Below are 21,626 nucleotides of genomic sequence, written 5' to 3' on the forward strand. Positions count from 1 at the left end.
GAATAGAATTGTAAATATAAACTCTAAAATTATCATGCTCATTAGCAACTTTATATATTTTTTTAATCAAAGTCAATAAATAATAGGCCTTTAATTTATATCTAATGTAGTTATATATATATATATATATATATTTCAAGTATATTTTTTAAAATATGAAACACTAGGTGTAATTTCAAAATATTCTTATGAAGAAATGAAAATAAAATGCTATTCAAATATTTCTTAAAAATATAATATATTTTAATAATGTCTAACTTCTACTAATAATACATTCATTGTCCTTTTCTTGTGCATTTGACATTTAATGTGTTTTTAATGTTTGCAAAATAATAAAACAAAAAAATTAAACATATTTTTAAAAATTAGACTTTGTATTGATAAAACAATAGTTTGACCTTATCATGTCATAACATATATAGATATATATACATATATATAATTGTCCCTTGTTAATCAATATCATCTATTGGAAAACAAAATTATTAATTATCAAAGGTGATTTAATTAATTAATTAATTTTCAGCAAGAGATATCCATGAAGTTGATACAACACTTTACTGCTTGGATTTTGAGCTTTGAAGACACCAAGGACAAGATTGTACAACCAAGTGCCAACATGAGAAAGTAATTGGTGCTACTATATTGGTAAGATGGAATTAGTTTTGCTAGGACCCTACAATCTAGGATGCATGCTTTTGTCTTGGTAGCCAGATAGTCTTGTCTCACCCAGCCATTTATAAGTTTTTACCTTTGTTACTTAATAAGAGTCAATGAAAATCAATTAATTAATAAAAATTTGAGGTTATTGATTATGCACCTTAGAACAAAGTCAATTTCCAAAATTTTGATTAATTATTAGAGATTATTAATTTGGGGGGGGGGGGGTAATTTTTTAAGAGACAGGTTTAGGGTTTAGGGTGTATATACATGTATATATAGATGTCAACATCAAACTTACATTGATAAAAGAATGTAAATTGGATTAGTAGACTGTAGATTTTTAGCACAAGTACAATCCCACATCAAGGAAAATATACATGAGTGAATGAGGTTCGTCCTTTACCTACATATAGTTTAGACGATGTTTCACAAACTTAATAATAGAGGTCAATAAAAAAATCTTCGGAAACATCTAAAAGAATACCACACATTTGCTCATGTTTACGCAGAGAAAATTCGCTACATTCAATTTGTGGAGGTCAAGATTCTGACTCCCAGAATGCATGCATCTTCCACGAGAGAACAAATGAATAAATAATTTTCAGTCTGAGTAAATTAGTGAGTGAAATTTGGAGTGCAAGGAGGTGTTTAAATAAGCGAAAATCAGTCCAGATCTATGTAGAGATTACAGACAAAATAGTCTCGCCCACAAACCATAATGTCGTACGAGGGTCGGTCCCAGATAGATTCTAGAATATATGTTCAATACTAGATCTTTCTATTACAATCCAATTCCTATTATACAGTACCCGGCATTTGTGTAAGGCCTTGGATTCAGCCCTAACTTCATGTTCAGTACCATTTACTTAATTATTCAAACCACAGTTTGAGAACTATCTTTTAACCAAGGAAACACATCGGGAGATGTTGGGAGACGAGCTGTCAAAACTTCAACTCCAGTATCCGTCACCTTCAAAACAAAAAGTAAGAGTCAATTCACTAGGCTTGATAATGTAAATGGGACCAAAGACAAGAAGTCGACGAGCAGCAATGATGAGTGAAAGATTTTAAGAAGCAAAAGAAAATAGTGCTGCGTACCAGAAGCGTATGCTCAAATTGCGCGCTGCGCTTGCCATCTGCAGTAGTCGCAGTCCACCCATCTGGCCACATCCTATCTCTCCAGACACCTGATGATATTACAAAGTTATCCATTCACTCATTGTAAAATATAAAATATAAAGTAATATAACACACACACACAAACGTAAACAAATTGTTTTTGCTGCAAAATCAGGAAATTGTCATTCTGGAAGCTTTTGACAAGATCTTTCCATTGCTTCATTTTATTTCATCCTAAGTTGATTATCAATTTGGTATCTAAGTAGCACATCTAGTAAAGCCTTGATTAAAATGAGTTCATGAAGCTTAAACCAACTTGAGACCCTGAAAAGAGATCGACATTTAGTGCCGATGAGACGCAGTACAGAAGGTGATAAATACTGCATGGAGCCATCCGAATTGGGGAATTCACAGGAATACTGTTAAACAGTTTAATCTTATCATAGGCTGCAAAGAAGTTTATCATGTACTGACCAGAATTAATCATGGGTTCGATTGTGAAGACTTGTCCTGCCTTCATTACTCCCACAGCTTTGTTGCCTAATAAATAATGGTTAAGGCGACACTTCAATTTACCCAGAGAAACTTCACTACAAAAGAACCTCAACTGGAGCACACAAATCCAGTTCAACCAAGAGCATGAGCCATACATGAAACGTAGAAAAACACACCAATAAACCATTGATCAATTCATATTTTACATATGGTATTACTTCAAAGCATCAGAACCTCAGGACAGTCATAAATACAATAATTAAGGATACGAGCATAGTGTGGAATGTTAGGTGCACAATGAAAAAGCTCTCCTATTCCATGACCACAGTACGACTTCACCTGCACACAACAGATGTTAGATTTCGATCGACCGCAGTTTTGACTTGAAGGCAACTCGTTGCTCCCTATATGCTCCTATATCTTTTCAAATACCACAAAAAGAATTATGTCAAGGTTCATGATAATCCACAAGCTTCAGCAGAGATCTTTTCAGAAGCATCTCCTAATCGAAGAGAGAAAATGGGAATATCATCAGTACCACAGAGAGGCCATTCAACGAGGCGTGTCTACTGATAACCTCACCAACATCCCGATAACGTACTCCAGGCTTCACTGTGCACATGCCACAGGCAGGTTCAGCAACAAGCAAATGAAAATATGTTTCGATTTAATAAAGAATGATTCGTATAAACTTCACAAAAAGGTCGACTTTCCAAATAGATGCAGGTAAAACCATGTCTAACATTCTCAAAAGTAAATGAAAATAAAAATCAAAGTAACTATTTTTCAAACAATAATAATAATAACAATAATAATATTAATAATAAAATCGTGGAGCACCATGCTGTCAATGATCTAGTATACAACCAGTAAATCAGATTTCTAGTATCTGACTCACGTGTGAAATATACTACAAGTTACTCTGAACACGCATGAACTCAGTCAACCAGAGAAAATAGATTTGAAAGAATCTATTAAGATATGTTTCCATATTTGGGACAGCCGAACAGCAACACACGCAAAACACATTCAATTTGAAAACAAAGTTTACAATATGAGGGCAGGATTAGAAGAAAACCTAAAGCGATGGCTTTCTCAAGACATTCATAGGTACTCCGCACAAGATCTTCCGATGCTTTGTCTACTTTTCCAACGAAGAAAGTTTCGTTTAAATCCCCTGTTCAACCAAGTAGCTGGCTCAGCTTCACAAATTTTCTCTTCCAAGCATAAGTCCTGCATATGCCTGGAATCGGCTCATGTATGTGTTTTGAATAAAGGTGAAAGTGTAAATTATCTATTGAATGTAGACAAAAGAAAATGACAGCAAAATATGAAAATAATGATTTACAAAGAGATCATAAGGAGCATTTGCTGATCACATAAAAGCCAGCCACAACAACCAGAGCTTTACCATGACAGCCATTCAGATAGACTGAAACGTCCACATTGACGACGTCACCCTCTTCCAACGGTCTGCAGAAATTTAGCAGGATTAAGCAGCACCCAGACATAAAATAATGAACATGAAGACATAGACAATAATTCTGATTACAGTGAAGAAAATTTAACGCTTGGAAACATCTTATTCTCAGCAAGGCTCTAGTGCTTCAAAAAGAAGGCCTTGAGATTTACCTTGCATCGGGTATGCCGTGGCAGATTATTTCATTTACAGACCTACCAACCAAGCCAAATAAGATATTGACCTATGAGTCTTAGAAATACAGTATACAGGTAAGCATATTTGTTCAGGAATGTAGCAAGTCATATATGTTTTGTTCAAGAGAAGAACGTGAGGGAAGAATATGAGAGCTGATGCCTCACGTGCAACAAGACTTTGGGAAGAAGTGATAATTCAGAGGTGAAGGGTAGCCACCTGCAATTTGAAAGGATAGTGTCAGTGATGACGCTGATCATACCTCTTTCCCACTTACTCCTACAAGACATACTACGCATTAAAACTGAAAATGATTCAAAAAGGACAAGAAAAGTAAATAAATGATTATTTTGGTTTGCTCCAGAACAATGTTACTCTACGCGGCATCCAAGTAAATGACTAAAACAATGTGCAACACAAAAAAACTCTAATATATTAGAAAAACAAGCTTCAGAAAACAACAAGAACATGTTTGACCACAGCAGTCACAGAACGGAAATGATTTATACCAGCTGCAATTGTAGCCTCATGCACAATCCTGTCTATTTCGTCAGTGGTCACTCCTGGCTTGATTGCTCTTGCTGCTACATCTAGCACTTCTCTTCCAACCTAACCACATAACACAACACCAAATTACTCTATCATCTACCTTCTTTTACAGTTTCTGCAAATAACTTGGAGATCGAGGAAATACTACAAGAAATAAACTCCGTTTGATCTCAAGCATAAAGAGGTAAAATTTGGGCACAGGGATAATCTTGGACACAACCCAGTCACAATTTTGCCCTAGACTACCACAATACCACAACAGTTTCAAGATTAAGTGCTTATCACTAGGTTCAGGTCTGCATTGTGAAGGAAAGCACAAGACATTCTAAATACCAACACCATGACAAGAGTGATTGGATATCAAGAGAAACATAAGGGAGAATAATGATAAAAAATGTCACAAAATAGACAAAAAATTAAGAACGTAAGATGAAGTTGAACTCTGGATCTAAGAACGTTGCGTACCCTACAAGCTTCTCGCAGTTTGGCTATCTGTGCTGGAGATTTAATCTGTGACAGAAATCACAATGCTCAGAAACACAATAGACATAATTGATAAAAATATCAACCTGATCAATTGTTCCTCTAACTGAAACTCAACGTCTGATAGACACTAGAGCAATAATTTCGGAAGATAAGACCGAAGTAGAATCGCGGGTCACACAGATGTTTAATAAGTAAATTAAGGTGTAAACTAAGATTGAATACGTCGGGACAATTACCTCTACACTATTCTGCCATTCACTGTTCATTTCTTGTTGGGGTCTGCCCTGCACACCATTCACCAAAAACGATGAGACCTACTTGGTAACAGCAATTGAATCTAAGGTGAAATCTAAGATCCATCATTGCTACATACGCAGTACCCTGCTACTATGTACGCACCTGAATTGGCCAGTGTTTCACAAAAATAAACGTTAAACTACACAGCACACTGATCGGGTGGGGAATAGGACAACCGTAGAAGCCCATTCAGGACGGGGAATGTGGTCGGGGACAAAGCGTCGAGGTGATATTGGATATGCTCTTAAAGGTCTGAACAAAGGTAATAAATTATATTAGTAGGCAGACATATCAGAAGCTTGTTAAAGGAGATAGCATCATGCAAACAACTTTCTATCAAGTCAGCTTACCCTGTCCAATCGAAATTTGGCAACTCCGAGCTTCGACTTTGGCCCTTCCGGAGGCAATACATCCACCCTCGGGCCAAAGCGTCAGCATGTGGATCCTGCAAACCATGAGTCACACCCTCTTGTTTTTGACTCAACGCAGTATGAACAGCCTTGTGTGAATTCCATGATTCCTTAAAACAACCCTGCGAACTGCCCCAACGCCCTTGTCAGAGGTCCGACGAGAAATGATGTATTTTCCATGAAAGGACTGTGGATGACATTCTCCAGATTTCTCTACATTTCTGTGAAATGTTTTTTTGACTTCTGATTCAGTCTAAATAAAAGGCGTTGCTCATATCTTGGGGTTCAAAAAAGTCCAGGTAACTTTGTAAGAAATCACAACTGTACCAAAAGGACGCATTGACACGCGGCAATTTAAGCTCTAAACACTTCGGGCACCTGCAATACATCAGATAGTAGTCAGTAAATTGTAATACATAAAACTGAATATCAAAATAGGCAAGTCCGCAAAAGAGTAATCTACAGAACTTCGTGTAGTACTGTTCCGGGAACTCAACAAGTTCCCATTTGAACTAGACTGGTTCTCAATAAAAATTAAGTCACTTCGAAGTACCTAGAAACATGTGTGAAAAGTTTTTATCCATTACTTTCCTATCCGCGAATACTCACTGAAGGAACGGCATCTACACAATTAATTTACAGCTGCTCATCGAAAACTCAAATCTCAACAAACATCCAAAGACAAAGTCTGCATGATTTCGAACACATTTGAATTTTATTATGACTTTCAGTCAAAGTATCCACTGCAGTATCGTTATTCAATTGTGCATCTCATCAGATTCCCTAGCTATCGCTGTGCGCTTGCACCCTATTCTCCATCATTACGCACCCAAAGAATCTGAAAAAAGTTCAATCTGCACCAACGGGTGGGTACGTAAACTTGGATCAAACGAAAACAAATACAAACGACAGCCACGGGAAAAAATGGCCACAGTAATATCTACTTGCGCACAAACATAATCCAAAAATAACACCCAAAATACTTACTGCAAAAGAGCAGCCTTGCTGCATCGCACGCACGCCACATGCCCTAAGTCCAGATTGCGGTCGTCCTCCATCTATTCGAACAAATCTTTCAAGGGTAGGTTTAGATAGAACTCAATGGCTTGAAAATGGACACCAACAGGTGCTTCAATCAAGCAAACACTGTGTTCCTACCCACGATGCGAATTAAGCATCACGAAGTTTGGAGGGGAACAACATGAAACCACAAGGGTCGAAGCCAGACACCCGAAACCCTAAACCTAAACCAATAGAAGTGTCGCCAAGTCAGGGAGGAAATGACAACGAAACCCACGAGGATGAATCGAAGGGAGCACCCCCACGTCCGCAATGCCACTGAACGAAGGCAACGAACGAACGAACGAACGATATAATACATACAACAAGAACCTTTCAAAGTTTACATGATTATAAAAATTAAATTCCAAACAATTGACAATGAGACAGAAATATCTTATAGTATATCTATTTTAAAATTCCATAAAAACACCTTAGTTGGAGATGAATAATTAAATAACAATCTATCAAAAGAAAAATTGATTCAAAATAACATAAATTCAACTATTATATAGAAACTACTCTAAACCACAATAAGTTTAATATGTGCTTTGTAAAAAATTCAAACCATTAGCCTGAATATTTGTATAAGTGGTTTATTGGTTCCAATTTTAAGTTTTGCTACTTATTATTTTCAATATAATATAAACTTATTTCCAAATAATAAAATATTAAAAATAATTTAAAGATATATATTATTATTATTATAATATAAAAAATATATGTGATTAAATATTAATCAATTTAATAATATGAATAAAAAAAATTATTGACAATATGGAAAGTAGATTCAATAGTATAATTTATCACTCAAGCAATTGCATGAAACTATTGGCTCTTTGAAAGACACCAAGAACAATGATTTGGTTGAAGATGAATGAAACAAGTAATGATTACAATTGTTAAATTCTCATAAATCTACACATCATGGCTATAATTTTTTTAAATTCATTTATTTCAAGTCAAATAATTAATATTAGAAGAAACATACAAATAATATTCTGAAATCTTACATTTATATTATAGAAAAATAAGTCACAAGGTATAAGAATGTTACATCAAATTAAGTGGATTTAAGGAAATGAGTACAAGCTCAAATCTAGAAAAGTTAAAAAATAAAGATGTATAGTTGCAATAGAAATCTTGTAATCAGATTATTCTAAATTACAACCATTAAATCTAAATCTGATGCTACTACTAGATCTTATAATTTGTTTCAAACTTCTTATTTTTATAAAAAACTTAAGTGGTTAATTTTTAGCTCAAGAAATTTAAGACACAAAAGCCTCAATATATTTTATGGATAGAGACTTTGTATTACAACAAAAAATAATAGTTTCAAAGAAGTTTTTATTGACTCTAATAGAAGTTATTGATGGACAATCACTTACATTTGAAGATATTATAGAAGAAACTAAGCCATTAAAAGTGACATTATGACATCAAATATTTGATATTATATCTCATATTAAAAAATGTTTTTATAATTTATAATATTTGATCACTGTTAGTTTAATTTACATATTTTTTGTATTTATTGAAAATTAAAATAGATTATTCTAAGATTTAGTCTAAATACAAGCAAACTATTTCAATCTTGATTTATTAGAACTAAGGTATTTATATAAATTATAAAAGAAATATATAGATTCATTATTTATGTACTTTCAAATATCACAAATATATAAAATTACTTAGATAATAAGTGTTGGATAGAAGCTATATATATATATATATATATATATATATGTATAAATTTAATAATATATTTTAGTGAAGCTTTCTAAAAGCTTTATTGATATAAGTTTTATTTTATACATGTTTGTAGTTAATTGGTAGATTGAACACTTAAGTAATAAATTAGCCATATGTTGCACATGATGGAAACTTATGTATTACATGTTGCCAACTTGTGTTGCAAATTGACTATATAGCGTATATGTAGGAAACTTGTCTTGCAAGTTAAATATATGTCTTGCAAATTGGATATGTATTGGAGGTCTTTCAAAATGTCAACATATAGATCTTAATTACATAGTATATATGAAGGCAAGAATGAAGCCATCTTTATTCTTATTGACACCTTTTTTGTTCTTAGTCCACTTTTAAGAGTCTATAATCTTTTTATCATTGGCAATAGTCATTTTAATTATAACATCATATTATTTTTGAGTTATTATGTATTATTTAAAAATAATAAAAGAGTATACTCAGGATTTTATTATTTAAGATTCATATCTTTTATAATTTAAAAAGAGTGTTGATTCATTGTTTTTGTTTTGTTTAATAAGTGAGTGAATTATCCTACTTTATTTATGGTACTTTGAAGGTTGAAGACTATTACATTTAAATTAACATTTTTTGTCTTCTAACATTGATTCTTTTTTTTAAAATAGTAGACTATCATTCTTTATAGAAACTTTTATTTGATATTAGAAGTTGCAAATTATCCTCTTCTAATTCAACTTATAGATTTAATGAAGTCATTTTTTACTAAGACCTCCAATATGTGTTGACTTTATAGGACACATTCCTTGACATAAACGACAAGTTTCTCTAAGTGTGGGCCACATAGTTAGCTTGATCTTCAAGCTAATAACATGTGTGGCACATGGCTAACTTGTTGACCACGTTTTTAATCCAAAAAATCAATTAAAGACACATATGAAGTCAAAGCAACATCTATAAAGCTTCTGAGAAGCTTTCATATTAAATACTATAGAATTAACTTACTTTTACCTACTTTTACTTACTTCAACCTATTTATATATGTAATTACTAGCTTACATGAGTATATCCGTGACATTACCTCCCTTCCAGGGACGAGTTCCACGAGGAACAGTCATCATATGTTGAAAAAATCTATGATGCGACGAATTGTATTTGCCACATACTCTGATCTTTGTTCTCTTCGAAGATGATTGATAGGGCCTCTCAACCATCGGTAATGTCCCATACCAGGCAGAAAGACCACCCAGTTATTTGATCATTAATGAGCCCTTCATAACTTCCTTCGAATAGAACATTTGGAACACCATCAAGAGTTGTTCCTACCTCTAGCAAAATCACCAAACATCGGGAGTCCCTTCTCAAATCATGATACCAAACGCGTTGTATCTCGCCATCTATTCGAAGAAGAACATGTCATTCTTGAAGATCTTCATCTCGATTGCGTCGTCTTGAAGGTTGTGACAATTATAATGTCTCATCCGGTAGGTCAGCAAATGAAGGCTCTTGAGTCGAATCCACTGGTTGGTTCTCCATCTCCTAAGCGTCACAACTACAAAGAAGCTACGAACAAGGATTGAAAGTAGAATGTTATCTTGCCTAGAGGTTGTTTCTTTTATAAAGAAGGTTTTCATCTTGATTTTGATGGATGTTGTCGATGAAAAGCCTCCACCGGCTTTGCTGCATTTGCAAGATTCTTTATTGGCTCCCATGTGCATTCACTAATATTATATCCGTGCCAATGGACAAGATATTCTAATTTATTTCGGCGCCGCCTTGAATCTAAGAATTCTTATACTTCAAATTCTTCATTATTGTCCACTTCTATAAGAGGAGGTGGAACTTGTCGTCTTCTTGGTATGTCCATTGTCTTGTATGGTTCAAAAAGAGACACATGGAATATTGGATGGATTTTCATTGACTCCAGTAGATGTAAACGATATGCAACTGGATTGATTTGTATAGAAATAGAAAATGGTCCAAGTCTTCGATAGTCCAACTTGTCACAAGGACGAGTGGTCTTGATATTATGATGAAGTAGCCATACTTTATCACCCAAGAAGAATGGTGGTTGTTCCTTTCGATAGACATCCGCATTGACCTTTTGTTGTTCTTGAGCCTCTTTTAATTGAGCCTTCATCGTTCCATGTAGCTCTGACAAATGAATCGCCAAATCTTTTGCAATAGGATTATCAACTTTTGAAAAGTCAAAAATATCAAGTCATGGATGATAACCATAATTAGCAAAGAAAGGTGTTTGTTTTGTAGAAGAATGTATTGTGTTATTGTAAGCAAACTCTGCCAATGGCAAAAGAGTTGTCCAATCATCTTGTTGGTAGTTAATGGTATATCTTAAATATTGCTTTAAAACTTGATTAACACGCTCCGTTTGTCCATCAGTTTGAGGATGGAATGTCGAAGATAGTTTAATATCCACTTTTAGAATCTTGAAAAGAGTCCGCCAAAATCTTGATACAAATTGAGTTCCCCTATCTAATATAATATCCTTAGATAATCCATGATAGCGATATATATTGTCAAAAAAGAGCTTAGCTGTTTCTTCACCTGTGATAGATTTTTTACATGGTACAAAATGTGCCATCTTGGTAAAACGATCTACTATCACGAATATAGAGTCATAAGAACCTGAGATTGGAAGATCCGTGATGAAGTCCATAGAAACAGAAGACCATGGTTGTTCTGAAATGAGTAATGGCTGAAGAAGTCCAAAAGATAGATGACGAGGAGTTTTTGATCTTAAGCAAACATCACATGATTGTACAAAATCTTTGACTGCCTTCCACATTTGAGGCCACCAAAAATCCCTAAATATCAACTCCAAAGTCTTATTATATCCAAAATGTCCTACTCTTGGAAAGTCATGACGAGCTTGAACAATACGTAAACGTGCTTCTCCTTCTAGAACATATAGGTGTCAAGGTCAAAGACTCGATGAGAGAAAATATACACAAAAAGGCTATCTTGATATAATAAGTCAAAATATAAACAAGTAGGTATATTAAAAGGAAACTGGAATGGCTATTGCCACAAGACAAGAAACTAAAGACTCTTGAACTTGGACTAGAAGCAAGAAAGGAGTTGACAAGAGTGAAGAAGCCTTCACTCTTGTCTCTATATATACTATCTAACTAGGGGCTACGTGGCGACGTTCTATAGGACCTCCAATATGTGTTGACTTTGTAGGATACATGCCTTGACTTACAAGACAAGTTTTTCTACGTGTGGGCCACATAGTTAGCTTGATCTTCAAGCTAACAACATGTGTGGCACATGGCCAACTTGTTGACCACGTTTCTAATCCAAAAAGTCAATTAAAGACACCTATGAAGTCAAAGCAGCATCTAGGAAGTTTCTAAGAAGCTTCTATATTAAATATTATAGAATTAACTTACTTTTATCTACTTTTACTTACTTCTACTTATTTCTATATGTAATTATTAGCTTACATGATTATGGCCGTGACATTACCCCCCCTTCTAGAGATGAGTTCCACGAGGAGCGGTCATCATATGTTGAAAAAATCTATGATGCGACGAATTGTATTCGCTACATACTCTGATCTCTGTTCTCTTTGAAGATGATTGATAGGGCCTCTCAACTATCGGTAGTGTCCCATACCAGGGCGGGAAGACCACCCAGTTATTTGATCATTGTTGAGGCCTTCGTAACTTCCTTCGAATAGAATATTTGGAACACCATCAGGAGTTGTTCCTACCTCTAGCAAAATCACCAAACATCGGGAGTCCCTTCCCAAATCGTGATACCAAACGCGTTGTATCTCACCATCTATTCGAGGAAGAACATGTCGTTCTTGAAGATGTTCATCTCGATTGCGTCGTCTTGAAGGTTGTGACAATCGTAATGTCTCGTCCGGCAGGTCAACAAACGAAGGTTCTTAAGTTGAATCCGCTGGTTGTTGGCTTTCCATCTAATTAGCATCACAAATGCAAAGAAGTTACAAACAAGGATAGGAAATTCAATGTTATCTTGCCTCAATCTTGTCTCTTTTATAAGAGAAATTTTCATCTTGGTTTCGATGGATGTCGTTGATGAAAAACTTTGACTTTAGCTGATGCATTTGCTAGATTCCTGGATGGCTCCCATGTGCGTTCACTAATATCATATCCGCGCCAATGAACAAGATATTCCAGCTTATTTTGGCACCGCCTTGAGTCTAATATCTCTTCCACCTCAAATTCTTCATTATTATCTACTTCTATAGGAGGCGGTGGCATTTGTCTTCTTCCTTATACATCCACTGTCTTATATGATTCAAGAAGAGATACGTGGAATACAAGATGGATCCTCATTGACTCCGGTAGATGCAACCGATATGCAACAGGTTGATCTGTTCAGAAACAGAAAAGGGGCCAAGCCTACGATAGTCCAACTTATCACAAGGTCGAGTAGTCTTGATATTGCGACGAAGTAGCCATACCTTATCACCCACGTTGAGTTGTGGTTGCTCCTTACGATATAGATCTACATTTATCTTTTGTCGTTCTTGAACTTCCTTCAATTGTGTCTTCATTATTGCATGTAACTCTGACAATTGATTTGCCATATCTTCTACTACAGGATTATCAACTTTTGAAAAATCAAAAGTATCAAGTCGTGGATGATAGCCATAATTGGCAAAGAAAGGTGTTTGTTGCGTGGAAGAATGTACCGTATTATTATAAGCAAACTCTACCAATGGCAGAAGGGTTATCCAATCATCTTGTTGGTAGTTGATAATACACCTTAAATACTGCTCCAAGACTTGGTTTACCCGCTCTGTTTGTCCATCAGTTTGAGGATGGAAAGCCGAAGATAGCTTTATTTCCACTTTTAAAATCTTGAAAAGGGTCCTCCAGAATCTTGACACAAATTGAGTTCCCCTATCTGATATGATATCTTTAGGTAATCCATGATAGCGATAGATATTATCAATGAAAAGCTTAGCTGTTTCTTCACCTGTGATAGATTTTGTACATGGCACAAAGTGTGCCATCTTGGTGAAACAATCTACTATCACAAATATAGAATCATAAGATCTTGAGCTTGGAAGATCTGTGATGAAATCCATAGAAACAGAAGACCATGGTTGTTCTGGTATAGGTAATGGCTGAAGAAGTCCGTAAGGTCGATGACGAGGAATTTTTGATCTTGAACAAATATCACATGATTGTACAAAGTCTTTGACTGACTTCCACATTTGTGGCCACCAAAAATCTCTTGATATGAGTTCCAAAGTCTTATTATATCCAAAGTGCCCTGCTGCTGGAAAGTCATGATGTGCTTGAAGAACACGTAAACGTGCTTCTCCTTCTGGATTATATAGGCGTCCTTCAAAATATAATAGATTATTCTTGAACTCGAACTTAGAAGGATCATGAGACTTGGAAGAATTATTCTCGATATCATGAACAAGAGGGTCTGAGGACATACTGGACTGGATTTGCTTGAGAAAAGTTGAATCAACAGTCAATGTTGATTTCATTGCTCGGAGATGAAATTGCTCCGGTTTCAAGAGGACCGTTCTTTGTTGCTCAAAAGCTGCATCTCCTTCTTTTGGTGAAAAATAAGAACGTCTAGATAGGGCATCGGACAAACCTTGTTGTTTTCCTGGCCGATAAGTCATAATGAACTCGAATCTTGACAAAGACATACTCCAACGAGCTTGACGACGATTCAACACGCGTGTTGACATGAAATACTCGAGGTTCTTGTGATCTGTATACACAGTGACTGGACTAGAAGCGCCTTCTAGATAATGACACCATTCTTGAAAGGAATCCACGATCGCAAGAAGTTCTTTATCGTGGATCTCATAATTGATCTCGGCTACAGAGAATTTTCTTGAATGAAAAGCTATCGGATGAAGTTTGTCATCTGTTCCCATTTGTGATAGAACTGCACCCAAGGCAAAATCTGATGCATCTGTTTCCATAAAAAATGCCTTGGAAAAGTCAACACGATATAAGATTGGTGCAGAGACAAACGATGTCTTCAAGGCTTCAAATGCTGCTTCCGCTTCTTGATTCCATTGAAATTTATTTTTACTAGTCAAGCGTATAAGTGGAGCTGCAACTCGTGAGAAATCTTTGATGAAGATCCGATAGTAATTGGCAAATCCCAAGAAACATTGGACATCTCTTACTGTCCTTGGAATCTTCCAATCCATGATTGTTTGGACTTTCTTAGAATCCATCATGAGACCATCATTTGAAATGATGTATCCTAAAAAGTCAACTTGAGTAGTATAAAATACACACTTTTCCATCTTGGCGTACAATCTTGCATCTCTAAGTTTTTGTAATACTTGACGAACATGTATTTCATATTCTTCGACGTTCTTAGAATAGATCAGGATATCGTCTAGATAGCAGACGACAAAATTGTCTAAGAATTCACGAAATACATCATTCATGAGATGTTGAAAAGCTGCTGGTGCATTCGTGAGATGTTGAAAAGCAGCTGGTGCATTCGTGAGTCCAAAGGGCATGACATTATATTCGAAATATCCATACCTGGTTCGAAACGCAGTCTTCCATTCATCTCCTTCTTTGATCCGTACTAGATTATATGCTCCTCTTAGATCTATTTTTGTATAGATCTTAGCTTGATTCAACTGGTCAAGGAGTCCTGATATCAAAGGTAATGGATACCTGTTCTTGATTGTGATCTTATTGAGTCCTCGATAATCAACACACATTCGTAAAGATCCATCTTTTTTCTTTACGAATAGAATTGGAGCTCCTGCTGGAGATTTTGAATGGCGTATGAAATTCTTCGCTAAATTCTCGTCAATATATGTCTTGAGTTCAGCCATCTCATCTTGCGATAAACTGTAAATTGGTCCAAATGGTGGCTGAGTTCCTTCCTTGAGGTCGATTGAACAATCATATGGACGATGCTCAGGAAGAATATCTGCATTCTTTTTCTCAAAAACATCTTGATACTCTTGATATTGACTTGGAATGCCACTTGAAGTCTTTACGTTTTCAGAAATAGGTGCAGCATAAATAGCAAAAGTTGATCCTTCTTTTGCTGCGTGTATAAATGCTTTTGCACCTATCAATACGGGTTTTACTATACTAGACTTATAATTTTTTACTTGGTTAGTAGAACTATTAATAACGCTCTGGGAAAAGTCAAGTTTATGCGAATTCCAATCTATTCGAGGGTTATATTTTTCTAGCCAGGATAAACCTAAAATAACTGGATTGGACGGGGATTTAATTATGTTAAAAGCTATGTAGCTATCATGACCGTCTATTGTTACTTTTATAGGATGAGTTTCATGAGTGACATCTCCAGAAGACAAGGGACGACCATCTATGACTTCTACATGTACTGGTTTAGGTTTCTGTACAAAAGGTATTTTACGACTTTTAACAAATTGTTCATCTAAAAAACATGCTGAGGCTCCTGAATCTAATAAAGCAGAGGCTTTGTAATTCTTAGGTCCTAAATATAAGTCTATTATAAAACAAGGAGAGGGTTCTGAGGAGAGGATAGGACCTTCATTAGGAATTGTACAAGGTTCCAGCTGCATGGTCCCTATTGTAGCTGGACGAATTCGTTTTCCGACATGTTGTTTTCTTTGACCGTCGTACCCCTCATTTTATAGTTGCGTCACTTCTTTGGACAATGTTGAGCAGTGTGCTTAGGTTCTCCGCAATATAAACATAATCCTTCTTGACGACGACGAATCTTTTCTTGCTCAATTAGGGGTTTAAAACGTACCACGTCAATTTGCATGTCTTCTACTTCCGAATGTATGTTTGGCAAAGATGTTGATGTTGCCATTGAGTAATAACATTGAGGTTCCCGTGAATGATTCTCAGATCGAAATTCGAAAAGTCGATTATCATATTTTACCGCAAAATCGATTGCTTGACTCAAAGTTTGAGGATCAGCTAAGTTGAGCATCAATTTCTTTACTTCGTATTGCAATCCATAAAGAAATTGACTAATGAGTGCAGCATCATCCCACTTGATGTCAATTGCAAGTTGTTGAAATTGTGAAGCATACACTGTTACTGAGCGATTTTCTTATCGCAGAATTCGGATCTTATTTGTTGCAACATGAGTTACATCGTGTTCACCATACATAGATCGAAACTCCGCCAAAAAAGCTTCCAAATTGTCCAATATTGGATTTCGTTGTTCAAGAAAAGACGAAAACTATGATAATGCAGAACCAGAAAGTAGAGTGCCAATAAACCTGACTTGTGATCCTGGAGTTGGATAGCTTTGCGGTTGAAGTTCAATTGCCAATTGTACTTGATTGATGAACTCTCGAAATTTAGATCTCGTACCATCAAATTTCTCGGGTAAGGCAATTCTTGGTTCTCTAGTGCTTACAGGGTGTTGTACAATTGGAGAAGGAACGTGATTTGTTGTAGATGTTGAAGCAGCTCCGATCATCTCTATATCCCCACTTTCTGCTATTCTTGTTCTTTCATGTGTTGGTGAATTGAGTTGATGCATCGCAAGCATTAACTCCCTCATTTGCTCTTGCATTTGTGCCATTGCACTCTTCATTTCAACAAGCTCTACCATAATGACACTAAGAAGAAAAATTTGTTTGATACTGCTCAAGACAAAAGAAAAGAAAGACTTGATAACAAAGAAGATACTAAGAACAATATTAGTTTAGAAGTGGGTAATCCGCAAACTTCTAATACGCTTATGTCTTCTCAAGAGAAAGGGGTAATCTACTCTCACTCAAGAAAAACAAAGCTCTGATATTGTAAGTGTACTCTTGTCAATCTGTCAAGGACAAAGACTCGATGAGGGAAAATATATAAAAAAAAGCTATCTCGATATAATAAGTCAAAATATAAACAAGTAGGTATATTAAAAGGAAACTGGAATGGCTATTGCCACAAGACAAGAAACTAAAGACTCTTGAACCTGGACTAGAAGCAAGAAAGGAGTTGACAAGAGTGAAGAAGCCTTCACTCTTGTCTCTATATATACTATCTAACTAGGGGCTACGTGGCGACGTTCTATAGGACCTCTAATATGTGTTGACTTTGTAGGACACATGCCTTAACTTATAAGGCAAGTTTTTCTACGTGAGGGCCACATAGTTAGCTTGATCTTCAAGCTAACAATATGTGTGGCACATGGCCAACTTGTTGACCACGTTTCTAATCCAAAAAGTCAATTAAAGACACCTATGAAGTCAAAGCAGCATCTAGGAAGTTTCTAGAAAGCTTCTATATTAAATATTATAGAATTAACTTACTTTTATCTACTTTTATTTACTTCTACCTATTTCTATATGTAATTATTAGCTTACATGATTATGGCCATGACAATAGGCGTCCTTCAAAATAGAGTAGGTGTCAAGGACAAGAACTCGATGAAAGCTAAAGAGTAAGTGAGACTTTTCTCAAAAAGAAATAGGACAAAATAGAAATATGTATATTAAGAAAGAAACTGGAATGGCTATTGCCAAAATACAAGAAAACTAGAGACCCTTGAAACTAGACTAGAAGCAAGAAAGGAGTTGACAAGAGTGAAGAGGGCTTCACTCTTGCCTCTATATATACTATCTAACTAGAAGCCACGTGGCGATGTTCTATAAGACCTCCAATATATGTTGACTTTCTAGGCCACATGCCTTTGCTTGCAAGGCAAGTTTTCTAAGGATGGACCACGTAGTTAGCTTGTTCTTTAAGCTTCCAACATGTGTGGCACATGGCTAACTTGTTGACCAAGTTTCTAACCTAAAAGTCAACTATAGACTCCTATAAAGTCAAAGCAGCGTCTATGAAGCTTCTAAGAAGCTTCTCTAGAAGATATTACACAATTAACCTACTTTTATCTACTTTTACATACTTTTATCTTTTCATATAGGTAATTATATGTATGTCCGTGACATTACCCCCCCTTCTAGGGACGAGTTCCACGAGGAGCGGTGATTATATATTGAGAAAATCTAATATGCGGCGAATTGTATTTGCTACATACTCTGATCTTTGTTCTCTTCGAAGATAGTTGATGGGTCCTCTTAGCCATCGATAGTGTCCCATTCCAGGGCGAGAAGACCACCCTGTTATTTGATCACTGTTGAGGCCTTCATAACTTCCTTCAAATAATACATTTGAAACACCATCAGGAGTCGTTCCTATCTCCAATAATATCACCAAACATCGAGAATCTCTTCCTAGGTCGTGATACCAAATGCGTTGTATCTCACCATCTATTCGAGGAAGAACATGTCGTTCTTGAGGGTCTTCATCTCGGTTGCGTCGTCTTGAAGGTTGTGACAATCGCAATGTCTCATCCGGTAAGTCAGCAAATGAAGGTTCTTGAGTTGAATCCGCTGGTTGTTGGCTCTCCATCTAATTAGCGTCACAAAATGCAAAGAAGTTACAAACAAGGATAGGAAATTGAATGTTATCTTGCCTCAATCTTGTCTCTTTTATAAGAGAGGTTTTCATCTTGGTTTTGATGGATGTCGTTGATGAAAAACTTTGACTTTAGCTGATGCATTTGCTAGATTCCTGGATGGCTCCCATGTGCGCTCACTAATATCATATACGCACCAATGAACAAGATATTCCAGCTTATTTCGGCGCCGCCTTGAGTCTTATATCTCTTCCACCTCAAATTCTTCATTATTATCTACTTCTATAGGAGGCGGTGGCATTTGTCTTCTTCCTTGTATATCCACTGTCTTATATGATTCAAGAAGAGACACGTGGAATACAAGATGGATCCTCCTTGACTCCGGTAGATGCAACCGATATGCAACTGGGTTGATCTGTTCAGAAACAGAAAAGGAGCCAAGCCTACGATAGTCCAACTTATCACAAGGTCGAGTGGTCTTGATATTGCGATGAAGTAGCCATACCTTATCACCCACGTTGAGTTGTGGTTGCTCTTTACGATATACATCTGCATTTATCTTTTGTCGTTCTTGAGCTTTCTTCAACTGCGCCTTCATTATTGCATGTAACTCTGACAACCGATTTGCCATATCTTCTGCTGGAGGATTATCAACTTTTGAAAAATCAAAAGTATCAAGTCGTGGATGATAGCCATAATTGGCAAAGAAAGGTGTTTGTTGCGTGGAGAAATGTACCGTATTATTATAAGCAAACTCTGCCAATGGCAGAAGGTTTGTCCAATCATCTTGTTGGTAGTTGATAATACACCTTAAATACTGTTCCAAGACTTGGTTTACGCGCTCTGTTTGTCCATCAGTTTGAGGATGGAAAGCCGAAGATAGCTTTATTTCCACTTTTAAAATCTTGAAAAGGGTCCTCCAGAATCTTGACACAAATTGAGTTCCCCTATCTGATATGATATCTTTAGGTAATCCATGATAGCGATAGATATTATCAATGAAAAGCTTAGCTATTTCTTCACCTGTGATAGATTTTGTACATGGCACAAAGTGTGCCATCTTGGTGAAACAATCTACTATCACAAATATAGAATCATAAGATCTTGAGCTTGGAAGATCTGTGATGAAATCCATAGAAACAGAAGACCATGGTTGTTCTGGTATAGGTAATGGCTGAAGAAGTCCGTAAGGTCGATGACGAGGAATTTTTGATCTTGAACAAATATCACATGATTGTACAAAATCTTTGACTGACTTCCACATTTGTGGCCACCAAAAATCTCTTGATATGAGTTCCAAAGTCTTATTATATCCAAAGTGCCCTGCTGCTGGAAAGCCATGACGTGCTTGAAGAACACGCAAACGTGCTTTTCCTTCTGGAACATATAGGCGTCCTTCAAAATATAATAGATTATTCTTGAACTCGAACTTAGAAGAATCATGAGACTTGGAAGAATTATTCTCGATATCATGAACAAGAGGGTCTGAGGACATACTGGACTGGATTTGCTTGAGAAAAGTTGAATCAACAGTCAATGTTGATTTCATTGCTCGGAGATGAAATTGCTCCGGTTTCAAGAGGACCGTTCTTTGTTGCTCAAAAGCTGCATTTCCTTCTTTTGGTGCAAAATAAGAACGTCTAGATAGGGCATCGGACAAACCTTGTTGTTTTCCTGGCCGATAAGTCATAATGAACTCGAATCTTGACAAAGACATACTCCAACGAGCTTGACGACGATTCAACACGCGTGTTGACATGAAATACTCGAGGTTCTTGTGATCTGTATACACAATGACTGGACTAGAAGCGCCTTCTAGATAATGACACCATTCTTGAAAGGAATCCACGATCGCAAGAAGTTCTTTATCGTGGATCTCATAATTGATCTCGGCTACAGAGAATTTTCTTGAATGAAAAGCTATCGGATGAAGTTTGTCATCTGTTCCCATTTGTGATAGAACTGCACCCAAGGCAAAATCTGATGCATCTGTTTCCATAAAAAATGCCTTGGAAAAGTCAACACGATATAAGATTGGTGCAGAGACAAACGATGTCTTCAAGGCTTCAAATGCTGCTTCCGCTTCTTGATTCCATTGAAATTTATTTTTACTAGTCAAGCGTATAAGTGGAGCTGCAACTCGTGAGAAATCTTTGATGAAGATCCGATAGTAATTGGCAAATCCCAAGAAACATTGGACATCTCTTACAGTCTTTGGAATCTTCAAATCCATGATTGTTTGGACTTTCTTAGAATCCATCATAAGACCATCATTTGAAATGATGTATCCTAAAAAGTCAACTTGAGTAGTGTGAAATACACACTTTTCTATCTTGGCGTACAATCCTGCATCTCTGAGTTTTTGTAATACTTGACGAACATGTATTTCATGTTCTTCAACATTCTTAGTATAAATCAGGATATCGTCTAGGTAGCAGACGACAAAATTGTCTAAGAATTCACGAAATACATCATTCATGAGATGTTGAAAAGCAGCTGGTGCATTCGTGAGTCCAAAAGGCATGACATTATATTCAAAATGCCCGTACCTGGTTCGAAACGCAGTCTTCCATTCATCTCCTTCTTTGATCCGTACTAGATTATATGCTCCTCTTAGATCTATTTTTGTATAGATCTTAGCTTGATTTAACTGGTCAAGGAGTCCTGATATCAAAGGTAATGGATACCTGTTCTTGATTGTGATCTTGTTGAGTCCTCGATAGTCAACACACATTCGTAAAGATCCATCTTTTTTCTTTACGAATAAAATTGGAGCTCCTGCTGGAGATTTTGAA

General features: G+C 36.1%; 1 protein-coding gene and 1 long non-coding RNA gene across 5 annotated transcripts; both read right to left on the minus strand.

Moving 5' to 3' along the window:
• Positions 1-1,250: 1,250 nt before the first annotated feature.
• LOC112274497 (methionine aminopeptidase 1A) lies at positions 1,251-6,849 on the minus strand. 4 transcript variants are annotated; one of them, XM_090245541.1, is made up of 16 exons: positions 6,661-6,849; positions 6,001-6,051; positions 5,614-5,795; positions 5,440-5,515; positions 5,203-5,250; positions 4,946-4,990; positions 4,441-4,540; positions 4,099-4,150; positions 3,910-3,951; positions 3,689-3,750; positions 3,356-3,454; positions 2,816-2,889; positions 2,547-2,616; positions 2,257-2,322; positions 1,762-1,850; positions 1,251-1,633 (listed from the first exon to the last, which is right to left on the minus strand). In XM_090245541.1, exons 3-16 carry the CDS (start codon positions 5,673-5,675, stop codon positions 1,538-1,540), a joined length of 981 nt encoding a protein of 326 aa, XP_090101667.1. In that variant the 5' UTR covers positions 5,676-5,795; positions 6,001-6,051; positions 6,661-6,849; the 3' UTR covers positions 1,251-1,537. The 4 variants fall into 4 exon arrangements, with proteins under 4 accessions (XP_090101667.1, XP_090101669.1, XP_024359823.1 ...); XM_090245543.1 differs by having other exon boundaries at positions 5,366-5,515; XM_024504055.3 differs by having other exon boundaries at positions 5,614-5,802.
• Positions 6,850-17,880: 11,031 nt separating this feature from the next.
• LOC149986775 (uncharacterized) lies at positions 17,881-19,844 on the minus strand. The gene is made up of 2 exons (XR_016499760.1): positions 19,337-19,844; positions 17,881-18,824 (listed from the first exon to the last, which is right to left on the minus strand). It is a non-coding gene; the product is annotated as an uncharacterized LOC149986775 (long non-coding RNA).
• Between the last annotated feature and the right edge of the window lie 1,782 nt (positions 19,845-21,626).

This window comes from Physcomitrium patens, chromosome 21, assembly GCF_059467195.1.
Source record: "Physcomitrium patens ecotype Gransden chromosome 21, ASM5946719v1, whole genome shotgun sequence".
NCBI lineage: Eukaryota > Viridiplantae > Streptophyta > Bryopsida > Funariales > Funariaceae > Physcomitrium > Physcomitrium patens.